The sequence below is a fragment of the Vulpes vulpes genome, chromosome 4, assembly GCF_048418805.1.
Source record: "Vulpes vulpes isolate BD-2025 chromosome 4, VulVul3, whole genome shotgun sequence".
NCBI lineage: Eukaryota > Metazoa > Chordata > Mammalia > Carnivora > Canidae > Vulpes > Vulpes vulpes.
This window is the reverse complement of record NC_132783.1, coordinates 82,228,972-82,241,269: the sequence shown is the minus strand read 5'-3', so window position 1 is coordinate 82,241,269 and position 12,298 is coordinate 82,228,972. Positions and strand designations below refer to the sequence as shown.

Here is a 12,298-nt window from a genome sequence, read left to right as displayed (position 1 = left end):
TACAGCCCAGGGCTGGCCTCAGCGTAGCGTAGCTACATTATAGGTACTAAACTCCTGTGAACCATCTGGGGATTAGTATGAAATCTGCTGCATGTTTCCCGTAGAAACCGGAATCTAAGCCAACAGCTGTTGGAAGGTGGCCAGTTCAGTTGTGTTTGTGAACTGGTTATGGATGCAGTTTTTGCTGCAAAGGGGCATGAAAGGCTGTAACCTGGGTAGCAGATTAATAATTACTGCCGGTGTCTGAAAGGGTGCATATCATCTGGCTTAAGCTTTCTGCGGACCTGTGACTCAGTGTTTGTGTGAATAGTTCGTGGAATATAGCTTTGACCACATTTCATTGCCCTCTCCTGGAGTGAGAGCACCTACCAACCTCCGTGTTTTGTGTACTGTGTGTGCGTTCCCTGTCTGTAGGCTGCTATCTGTGCCTTCTCATTGGCTTGTATTGAGCTGCGTGACTCCCGAGGTTCTCCATCTGTTTCATGGGTAGCTGTGGGCTTTCTCCTCAGACTTGGGCCTTGTGTTACCTATTTACAGTAGAAGGTGGTTTCGCCCTACTGAGGTGTTTGCTGGAGTTAGCTGCCTGCACCGTCACCCGTCTTCACCTGTCTTTGTGTAACCCGATGGAATCCATTGTTCTCTAGCCAAATTGTTGGCCTAGAGGTGAGGTTCCAAAGTCAAGGTTACTATAGACCTATTGTAAGAAACATAAGTACTTTCAAGGCATTTTATAAAATATTTTTGTAGAATTACTCACATACAACATAACACTGGGAGTTTCAGCCAACCACCCTGCTTTGTTATTCTGTTTTTTTATACAACTCCTACATAATTTCCTATTCTTGGGTTTTTTTTTTCTATTTGATATATAATTTTATACTTAACAGCTACATATTCTTTTTTTTTTTTTTTTTTTTTTACATATTCTTTTTAGTAAGAGTATCATTAGTTTTTCCTCTCTATTTTTGGTCATTCAAGTTATATCTACTTTTATTTTTAGTATTGTGAATTACATTTAATAAGTATATTTATGCATATTATATCTTGCCTCTTGGATTGCTGTATTTCCTTAAAATCTATTTCTAGAAGTGGGTTACTTTTTTTTTTTTTTTTTTTAAAGTAGGCTCCACACCCAGCCTGGATCCCAATGTGGGGCTTGAACTCATGACCCTGAGTTTAAGAACTGACCTGAGATCAAGAGTTGGATGCATAACCGACTGAGACTGAGCCTCCAAGGCGACCTTGAAAGTGGATAACTTTTTTGAAGAGGGATTTTTTTCCATTTTTTGAAATATATTAATATATTAAAAAGTCCTGACCAGTCACAGCCTTACAAATGTATATTTTACTACAACCTTGTCACTTTTTCCCTCCTTGGCTAATTTAACTTTCAAAATATGGCACCTTCTTGCTGTAACCTGCATTTCTTTGGTCCTAGGTGACTTGTACCTTTCCTGTGCTTTCCCAGTTTAATGTGCTTGTGACTGTTGCCTGAGTCCTTTCTTCATTACCACAGCAGATGCCATGCTGTGCACCTGACTTTGAGTAGACACATGTTCACCGTATCACGTTTATTGTGATACCAAAGTGGATTATGGAGGATTTTTTGTTAGTAAATTTGTTTATGAGCATGTGTTCACAAAGTTAGATTTGTAAAAGGGCTCTTCTACTAGAATGTTAAGAATCATTTTTGTAATAAGGATATGAACCTTGTTTTCCCTATAGATTAATAAAAAACTTAATTTGTCATTCTACAGGAGTTTAAAATTTTGTATAATCTGTCAGGTTTACTCCTTTGATTTCTTTTATTACTTCATGGAAGATTCTTAAGGTTCTAAAGATTAAAAGGCCTGGTACAGTTTAGAAATAGTTTGAGAGGATAAAAGCAAACCAGATAAATTAGTCCCTCTCAGTCCTGTGACTTTGACTGAAGGTGGTCACCAAGCTTCTGGCCTGGAGCCAGTGGCGCTGTGGTTCGTGTGGCACGCCGCTGGGTGAGGGGCCGTGCCGCTGTCCAGCTCAGTGCCTGGGCTAGTCCTTCCCCCTGAGTAGGTAAGTGAGGTGGGCTACCTTCTCATGATGGTCTTTCTTTTAGCTCTAGCCAGCCCTGTCCTAGGCCTGAAAGAATGTACCAGAGGTTCGGCGGTGTGGTGCCAGAATGTGAAGACGGCGGCCGATTGCGGGGCCCTGCAGCACTGCCTGCAGACTGTGTGGAACAAGCCGACGGTGGTAAGTGCCGCTGGTGCCGTCCTCTATCTCTTCATATTGGCTGTAGCTGTTGCCATTTGCCAAGTGCTTTCCCTTGCTTCGTTTGTTCCTCACGGTGGCCCTGCGAGGGAGGCAGGACCTGTTGCAGGGTGAACCCATTGTAGTACAGTGGAAACAGTCGCAGAGCGGTGAGGGTTCTGTTTCCCCGAGGTCACTGAGTCTCTTGGAGGCAGAGGATGAGGCCTGCCCACGGCCCCCACTGTGTGCACACCATGCCACCTCCCGGGCCTCTGGGTGCACCACCTCTCCACGCCAGGTGAAGGACCAGGAGGTATGCAATTTCTATTCCCGGGCCTTGGATGCATGGGCAGAGCTCCATCCTAGGTCACTCCAAAAAGTAGATGCTAGGGGTGCCTGTGTGGCACAGCCAATTAAGTATCCGACTGTTAGTCATGATCTTGGGGTCATGAGATTGAGCCCCGTGTTGGGCTCTGCACCCAGCGTGGAGTCTGCTTGAGTTTTTCCCTCTGCTGCTCCTCCCCGCATGTGTGTGTGCATGTTCTCTTTCAAATAAATGAATATATCTTTAAAAAAAAAAAGTGCTAAACTTTTGAAGTCCTTCTCCACTTTTTTGGCATTTTTCACCCTCTGCCTCTCAGGCAGATCACTAATTCAAACTCTAGAGTTTAGTAGCTATTTAAAATTTTATTTCTAGCTACAGCCAAACTGGAAAAGATGCTGATTTTTTTTTTTTTAAATATAGAACACTTCATAAATTTGCGTGTCATCCTTGCTTAAGGGCCACACTGATTTCTGTATCATTCCAATTTTAGTAGATGTGCTGCTGAAGTGAGCATGATGCTACTGATTTTTCATCTAAATGGTGTTAAATATAGCATATTAATGTGGAGCTCTCAATACTCATGGAGAATTACTCCAAGATGACAAAGCTCATTCTTCCTGCGACCTGACCCCTCTCAGGAGATGGCTGAGCTTTGCTGGCCGTACCAGCTGATTGCAGAACATGCTCGTGGCTCGCTCTGTGAGGTGCCACCTCCTGTGGCACAGGCCCATTTTGCCTGGATTTCCAGATCTAAAACTTGTCACTAGTGGCCGCAGGTGCTTCTTCTCTTCATTAAGAGAAGAAAATTAAAAACCCTGTTCTTTTAGAAATAGTGTCTGAATTCGTCAGGCCTCTACCCTCTGTGGCCAAAATTACTTTCTGATTTGGTTTTCAATTTACTTCTCATTTTGTTTTTAACATGATTTCCGCTTTTCAAATTCAGCATGTGACAAAGGGGAAGGGGACTTTTGCTCTTTCTGACAGGACAGTCTCATGGGTGCCTGAATCTGGTAGTAGCCTGATGAGGCCCAAAGGTTCAAATTGATTTTTTCTTTAAGTTTATTTTTACTTGTTAGTGGGCAAGAGAACCACAAACAGGGGGAGGGAGAAGGGAGAAGCAGGCTGAGTGGGGAGCCAGACATGGGGCTTGATCCCAGGACCCTGAGATCGTCACCTGAGCTGAAAGTAGATGCTTAACTGGCTCAGCCAGCCAGGTGCCCTTAAATTGATTTTTTTCAATGCAGTTTAGTTCACAGGTCTTCCTTCATCTCACCCACATGTGTTAGTTCCTTCCTTCTTCATGGGGTATAAATCAGTTGCCCTCAAGAAGGGAGCTTCTCACGAACCTCAAGAAGCAGCTAGAGTCTCCATGTTTGGGGCCACATAGAGCTGTGGGTGTTCAGGCTTATCAGGGGACAGGCACGCTGTTTTTAAGCTCTGGGGTGGTGACATATGGCTTTCAGGTGAGCATACCTGCACCTGCATGGTGGGAGGTGGATATAGTGCAGGAGGTAGTGCCAGTGTCTGCTTGGGCTTCTCTGTCCCACCCCCCTTTTACTCTGTGATAGTGATATTGGCCCCAGGTGACCGACTGACTTTCTCTGTTTTTTTTCACCCTTTCAAGCCTCAGTTTCCTCCTGGAACTGCTGTGAGCATTAACACGACATTTGGCCTGTGCCATATGTGCTGAGGTATAGAGGGTACAAGAAAAGGGTATCTACCCTGTAGAAGCACAGTGTTCTGGTCAGTCCCATCTGCTGATTCTTCCCCTGTGGCGTCCTTGTACTTCTCATCTAGGTTGAGGAACCAGGCTGTGCCAGTGTGGCAGACATCCCTGGGTAGATAGGACAGAGGCCAAGGGGCTTTTTAGCTGTAGACTTACGTCCTACAAATATGGATCTCTCTCCCTCATGTTCTTTCCTCTTAGAAATCCCTTCCCTGCGACATATGTAAAGATGTTATCACTGCAGCTGGCGACATGCTGAAAGACAATGCCACTGAGGTGAGCCGTCATGAGTATGTGTGACTACGTGTGAGCAGTGGCTGTGTGGCCATGTGTGTCTGTTCCTTCAGAGATTGTCTGTGGCTTTGGGGGTCTAAGGAGGAATGGTCTAAGTCCAGGTAGGAAGTAGTTCAGATCTTCTGAGCCACATACTTTTTCTGTCCACTCCCCCCCCCCCCCCCCAATCCTTTAAAAATGTAAAAGCCATCCTGTACAGCTACGGGCTATACAGAAACAGGCTGTGGGAGGTAACTTGCTGTCCCTGACTTTGGCATGTAAATGCCCAGGGTTGATGAGGATTTTTGTATTGCTTTTTGCTACCTTTTAGGTCCGTTTTGGCCATTTCTGCTCAGAAGTCCCTGTGCTCTTGAGACTGTAGGTCAGAGTAGCTTCATTTTGAGGAATGTCTGCTTTTTGCCTATTTATCTGATGGAGCCACGGCCACCCAGTGGCCCTCTCCCAGGCCTCTTCCCTGAGGCTGCTGTCTGTTGGGAGCTGTGGAGGTCCTCTGCTCTCGTTGTTTGTGGAGCAGAAGTCCATCCTGATCTCACCCTTGCCTGTATCTCCTTAGCAAGAGATCCTCGTGTACTTGGAGAAGACCTGTGACTGGCTGCCTAGTCCGAACCTGTCTGCCTCGTGCAAGGAGGTGGTTGACTCCTACCTTCCAGTCATCCTGGACATGATTAAAGGACAAATGGTACGTGGTGGAGAATAGACTCTTCCTTCAGGGAACTTCTGGGGCCCTGGGAGGTGCCAGACAATGATTAAAGCGAAAAGTCTTTTCATGGATTTGGATTTTCTCAGCAGCTTATTGCTACAGTTCTGACCTCTGAGATGGCTTTGGCCCAGCAGAACACTGTGCTTGTAACTTTCAAGATTGAGGGAGAGTCCAGGAGATGGGAACTTGGAGAATACTGAGGGAATTGTAAACTGCTGTAACGTTCATATATGTGCCCATATGCTAACTCTTGTCACATCTTTAGCTCTCCCTTTGAGCATACAATTCATTTCATTTCTGTGATTTTTATCCTGAGGAGTAATTGAGGGAATGTACTGGGGGGTTGAGCTATAGCAGAGTTCTGCCTGCATTTCAAATAAGCATCTACTGTGCATAAACCAAGTGCCACTGCACAGGTTGGGTTTTCAGCAACAGACAAGGGGCTGGGTTTTGTGGTATTTGGAAAGACCTTAAGAAGGTCGTAAAAGACCTTCTTTTTAAGAAAGAGGAGGTGCTTAAAACACAGGGCCAGCAGGCAGGAGTGTCCCGAGATTGGACCAAGGTTTTGGCAAGGATGGCATGGGTCACACCATGCAAGGCTCTCTTTAAGGATTACAAGTGCAATAGGAAGTTGTTGGAGGGCTCAAGGGGGAGGAGTGACATGATCATAGGTGCCTTCTCTAAAGGGTTCGGTCTAGCTCCCACCAGTTGGGAGTTGGAAGAGGGGAAGCTGGCGGGACAGTCTGTGTGAGATGTGTTGGAGCGGTAGAGATGGACAGATGCACGTTCTGGTTCAGAGGAGAAACGGGCTGGACCTGCTGATGGAGGGCAGGGAAGGAGGGAGGAGTGAGGAACGTCTTCCAGGTTTCTGGCTTGAGCTGCTAGGAGCAAGGTCGGGGAGCAGGTCCCCCCCATTTGCTAAAGTGGAGATGGAGGGGGGAGCAGGTCAGGTGGTTTTGTTTGAGATGCCTGTGAGTCAGGCCAGGAGGTAAGGACAGGGCCTCATACAGGGGCACCAGCCGATGGTTTTGTTTCCCTCCGGGGAGAGCATTTCCAGCTGGACTTCTTTCCCCACTAGAGCCATCCTGGGGAGGTGTGCTCCGCTCTCAATCTCTGCGAGTCTCTTCAGAAGCACCTGGCAGAACTGAATCACCAGAAACAGCTCGAGTCCAATAAGATCCCGGAGCTGGATGTGGCTGAGGTGGTAGCTCCCTTCATGGCCAACATCCCCCTCCTCCTGTACCCTCAGGATGGCCCCCACAGTGAGCCCCAGCCAAAGGTAAGGCCATAGGCCCAGCCACCACGGGCCCCGTTTTTTATTGGATTACAGATGAGACGTGAGAGGGGCAGTGTGTGTGTGTGTGTGTCTGTCTATGTGCGTGCTCGTTTCTCAAACTGGGGGGCTTTTTCCTTTATCTGACACTGTAGGTACCTGAGCAGCCCTTCAAATGGTTGTGCCATGTTGGTTCTGAAGAACTTGGGATATTTAATATATGCAAACAGTTCTCTTTGTTCCAATTAAATTTTTTTGAAATCAGTGCTTAATTGATTTTAAGTCTTTTGATAATTTTAGAGCCTATAAAAACACAGAGCTGGGGTACCTGGTTGGCTCAGTCGGTAGAGTGTGCAACTCTTCATCTTGGGGTTGTAGATCCAATAGATCCAAGCCCTATGTTGGGTGGAGCCATTACTTAAGAAACCACCAACTTTAAAAACCCAGAACTGTTGAGTGAGACACTCTCTAGTGCTGTGGTCATGAGCACATGAGGAAATTTTCTTGGGAATTTGAAGCCTCTTTGTTATCATAGAAATATGCTGTGTTTACAGCCCCCCCCCCCCCCCCCCCCTTAATTCTGTCTCTGCAGGCTGGTGGGGATGTTTGCCAGGACTGTATCCAGATGGTCACTGACATCCAGACTGCTGTAAGGACCAACTCCACCTTTGTCGAGGCCTTGGTGGACCATGCCAAGGCACAGTGTGACCTCCTGGGGCCTGGCATGGCCGACATGGTGAGCCTTCTCTTTGTGCACAGGAGGGTGTTCTGGGCCAGGGAGCTTGGCTCTGGAGATAGGCATGGAGGAACTGAGAAAACTTCAGTTCTTGAGGTACTGTTGTTTTAAGTTCCAATCTCAGGGCTTTGAGGAAGAGATTGTTTATACAACTCCCATTTCCTTTTTCCCAGAAAGCATCTGGGAGAGTTGGTGGGTACTTAAATACTTTGTCGGTTAGCTGAATTCATGTATGTAACAAGATGCCTGGAGTAAAAAATAGTGGAAGGAGACCACTTTTGTGAAGATTTTTTTTCCCCTGCCAGTCACTGTATGTATAAGAAACCACACTAGATTCCTTTATAGCCTCGTGTTAAAAAACCTGGCTGTTACATATTCATAATTCTAAGTGTGCTCTCCCCACAGCCAGTGGGGTTGTTGTCCATGGGAAGCCCTGTAGGCTGGCATGCAGGACACCTTCCTTACCTTGGTGAATGTTAGTCCTGCAGGGTAAACTCATTTTGTTAGGTGCTTAGAAAGTTTCACTTCTTGGATCCTGTTCGCATTAACCACATGCCTGTGAAATTGATAGGTAAAACCAAAATGCTAGTTTTGTACCTGGCAGCAGGGAAACCTTGGCAGGACTGGATGTAGGGAAGCTGGTGATGATAACTCCATGGGTCTGGGATCGTAGAGCATCCTTCTTGGGTAGAAATGGCTGGTTCTGGAAGCTCTGGGTTCTTCTCTGTTGACTTCCTCTGGGCAGGAGTCTTTTGGCTTCCTTGGAGTATCTTTGTACATGGCCATGTTACCTTGGCTTCCCCACTTCATCCCTGCCTGCGGGCTATTATGCACTTTGACTTTCTCACTGTGGAGGCACTCAGTGTAACCAGAACTAGTCTGTGAGGGTCTACAGGAAATACCTAGACGCGGATGAAAATAGGTTGAGTTGAAAATCATCATAACTTGGTTCCTCCTGTGTTTAACTTTATAATCTTGTCCGGGAATCCATGAGTAGGTTTGAAAAGTCATTTCGGGTTTGTAGCAGCGTGTCTGTAGCCACATTCAGAATTGCTCCTGAGTAGCTGCTCTGTGACCTTTGGGTGACTTTGGGCTGTAAAAGGAGATGGGAAGACTTCATCTCTTCTAAGGGCCTTTGGGACACATTTTCAAAACATCCTAGCACACCTTTTCCTACAAGGCATAAGATAAATTGCCATCTTTATTTCAAGATGCTTGTAAGACTCTACTCTTGGAAACTTGATAGTCCCCTGTTGACATTGCTAGGAAGGCTAGGATTTTGGTGTGTCACTAACTGCCTGTTTCTCTCTCCCCAGTGCAAGAACTATATCAACCAGTATTCTGACATTGCTGTCCAGATGATGATGCATATGGTAGGTGGCAGGGGAAGAAGCTCCTTGTTAGCATTCTTTGTCTCACACTTTGTGATCCCAAGGATTTTGAAAATTACATGGTTTAGTTTTCCTTTTCTCCCTTCAGATAATAAATTGAGTCAAAATGAACCTTTCTGACCAGTAGATTCTCTGACCACAACTCAGTACCCCCTCTTTACTTTCCCTAGCCAGGGGAAAGGCTGAAGCAGCTCAACCCCCAGGTGGTTTTCCTGGTGGCTCGTTGGCCTGTGCATATGTGAGCTGACCATCAGATTTCTAGTATCTGGCTTTCACCCTGGGATCCATGGGAATAGTCTGCTCTGTAGCTAGGCCAGGCCTGAGAATTGCTACATTGCAGCTTGAATTTAGAAGTGCAGGGAGTCCTGCCGGTCAGAGTCGGTCCTGCACCCTGCAGCAGTGTTAGCTGTAGCTGCTGCTTGAGCCTGTAACTCCTGCACTTGCTTCTGATGCATCCAGGTGGCAGGGGCGTCCCTCCGTTGTTAGAGGTAGAAGATACTGATTGTGGAAGTAAGCTAGCTAGCTCCATGCAGAAAACTGTGCTACAGAGCAGGGTGGTCTGAAGAGATTCTTACGTTGGGAATGGGCCCTGGCTTCCTGGATCTGAGCATTTGGGGTTGAGGAGGTGGGTTACACTTCTTGTCTCTCCATCCTGCTGACTTTCTGACTTGGTTGAGACTATGTTGAGTTTGTTCTCTAACCAGGGGTCAGCAGACCGTGGCCTACCACCTGTTTTTTGTAAAGTTTTATTAGAAAACAGTGATGCTCATTCCATTTCTTGCTGCGACAACAGAGTTGCAGAGTTGAGACCTGATGGCTTTCACAGAAGATTTATCCTCTGGCGCTGCTGTTAATTGCTCAGGGGCTCCGTTCAGGCATAAGAGAGTTAATTTGGGATTATTACACCATACTTTATTCTAAAAATACAAAGATACTCAGCTAAAGTAGGAAATAAAAGTAAGCCTTTTTTTTTTTTTTTTAAAGTAAGCCTTTGATTTTGATTTGGTTAAATGCTTCCTCATCACTAACTAAAAATTTTCTCATTATAAAGAGTATAATAAACACGGATTTTTTTGAAAATACAGATAATACTTCCCAAATAAAAAATCATTTGTGGTTTAAAAAAATATCAGTGAGGTAATATGGTTATATAGTACTTCAGACTTTGTAGTTTGCATTATTTTGCTTACAAAACATTCTTGTACAAAATGATTTTTAAGTGGTTGCATAATCCACCTTTTGGGTAGCACATAATTTACATAACCAATCCTCTTTAGGTTGCTTTAACGTTTGCCTTTGGGATCAAAAGCATGATGAACCCCCCCCCCCCCCCTTACTGTTAGATAGATATGCAGATCCTTGTTTCTCCTTCAGTACAGATAACTTGAACTGTAATTGCTGAGTCAAAGGGTAAGGCTTTTGATCTCTTGTCAAATTGGCCTTCTAGGCTTGCATTTGGCTACCTGGGGTAGTTGCCCTGAGGCCTAGGCAGCAGCAGGTGTGGTTCAGGATCCCTGACCCCTCAGAGTGTGTTTTATTTTTATATTTTTAATATATATATTTATATTTTTATATATGTGTGTGTCTGTGTATATATATATATATATATATATATATATATACACATGCATATATATGTATATGTATATATATATATATATTATTTGGGGGCAGCAAAGCAGAGTTTATTGAGTAATAGTAAAAAGTTTATTGAACAAAACTCCTGAAGTGGGTGGGGACCTGAGAGATGTACCTATACCTGCCCTGGATGTATTTTATATTATATAGCATATACCCCTGATTTGGGCAGTCCTGTGTCATGTTCCACTTGGCTGCATATCACCTTGCCTTCATGGTGGGCTTAGGCTTCTGAGGATGGAGAGCTCCTCATAACCTGGCATTTTCTGGGACCTGCTGCCCAGTGTTTTGAGTATGATTTGGTGTGTCAGGGGCATGGGGATAATGTACAGAAGCTGGACAGTGTGGTCTGTCCCTTGAGGGCCAGAATAGCTCTCAGGGCCCCCTGAAATGGTAGGAACAAGGTAGGATGCCTATTTGTGACTGCAAGTTTTCCCCTGAACTTCTGGTGATATCTTTACGCCTTCATTAACTGATTGTTGTTATTTTAATTTTTTCTTAACTGTTGTGTCCTTTCCTTTCTCTTATTTTCATCTCCGATTTCCTGTTTTTTTGTTCAACAGCAGGATCAGGTATGTGATGGGGAATTTGCTTGTAGTAGTGGTCTGCTGCTTGTTATAGTTACTTTGCTCTTTTTTTTTTTTTTTTTTTTAATGGCATGATCTGTGTTAGTAGGCTGGTGGGGGAGCTTCTGCCTTTCTCCCCTCTGATTTATCACTTGAGGTATTGAGGGTCTCCTTTCTCCTTCAAGAGGACAGAAAGAGAAGTCAGCAGGGCCTTGGAGTCCAGTTACAAACCAGCACTTAGCTGACCGTGTGCATGCCACTGGCATGATGATGGGAAGTGACGGGTACCCTGGAGATTCCTCAGCTTCCTTAACTGTAGGCCTGACTTTCGGTGGGACGCCTTGTTTTTGTCATGACTTGAGGGAGCATTGCATGTCTTCAGTGCTGTTTTCCGTGATCCCAGAAATGCTTCTGCTGCATGAGCATATCATTTGCAAATAGCGAGCAGACTGTTCCCGTCTGTTGGATCCAGAGAGTTGGAAACAATCTCTTGATTGTGGCTTCTGCCCCTCTGGGTGATGGGGTCCTGCAGATCCTGGAGCCACATCAGACGGCTCAAGAGCCAGGCCAATGGTGGCGATAACACAGGGACTAAGCCCCCAGACCACACTTACTGAGCCAATGCCTCCTTCTGAGCACTGGTATCTCTTTTTTGCAAATTAAGAGTTTTCAAAGGTGCTTTGAAATCTAATGGGAGAGAACTTGGGCTGAAATATCTGAATTTTTACCTGGGATGTCCCAGGGAGGGAGTAGAACAAAGTTCATCTGAGACAAAGCAGCCACACATCTCCTGAGTCTTTGTCTTTTTCTCTAAAAAGCTTTCTGTGTCTTTGGCCCCATTCTGGTTTTTTCCCCATTCTTAAAGTGTGCCAAAGACGGGATATTTAGGATACTTTCAGATTTCCCTATTTTACTTAATTCTAGAGACTTCTCAATATTAAAACAATGTGAACAATAGCCATGGTCTAGCTGTCTTGCATCACAGGTCTTGTGTTAGTGGTCCTGTCCTTCTGCTTTATGGTTTGGTGGTGGGAGGCAATTGCTCTCAGGCCCAGAGCTAGGTGTTGGTTGCATTTGATTCACAAAGCATACAAAGCATATATGCTTTTCTCATTCTTGGCCACCATCATATTGAAATGGTCAGGGTGTCCAAGTCACCTTGTTTCCTGTAGTTTGGTATCTGGGTGGGAATGGGATCAATCTGGAGCTTCTGTGACCTGAAAGAATTCATTGGTTTGGGTCATTGGGTATTTGTGTGTACTGGGTTTGTGCAATTGTAAAAATAGAATGTAGTTTTCAAAAAAGTCCATCATTTTTTCTTAAATGATCCTGCCAGGGGGAAGCATTTGGCTGTTTGTGAGCCTGGTGGTTCCCCTTCTAGAAAGATCATGCAGTTTGTTTCCTACTGCAAGTAAACCAGCTG

The 12,298-nt window shown here is 45.1% G+C and overlaps 1 protein-coding gene and 1 non-coding gene across 2 annotated transcripts in view; one reads left to right on the top strand and one right to left on the bottom strand.

The window, feature by feature from the left end:
* PSAP (prosaposin) overlaps positions 1-12,298 on the top strand; it is a 32,593-nt gene that overhangs the window by 14,436 nt on the left and 5,859 nt on the right. The window contains exons 2-7 of the mRNA XM_026004101.2: positions 2,096-2,229; positions 4,479-4,553; positions 5,125-5,250; positions 6,350-6,550; positions 7,137-7,280; positions 8,597-8,653. Coding sequence (XP_025859886.1) covers positions 2,096-2,229; positions 4,479-4,553; positions 5,125-5,250; positions 6,350-6,550; positions 7,137-7,280; positions 8,597-8,653 — 737 coding nt within the window. The remainder of the gene's footprint in view (positions 1-2,095; positions 2,230-4,478; positions 4,554-5,124; positions 5,251-6,349; positions 6,551-7,136; positions 7,281-8,596; positions 8,654-12,298) is intronic.
* On the bottom strand, positions 2,962-3,065 carry LOC112929083 (U6 spliceosomal RNA). The gene has a single exon (XR_003236873.1). It is a non-coding gene; the product is annotated as a U6 spliceosomal RNA (small nuclear RNA).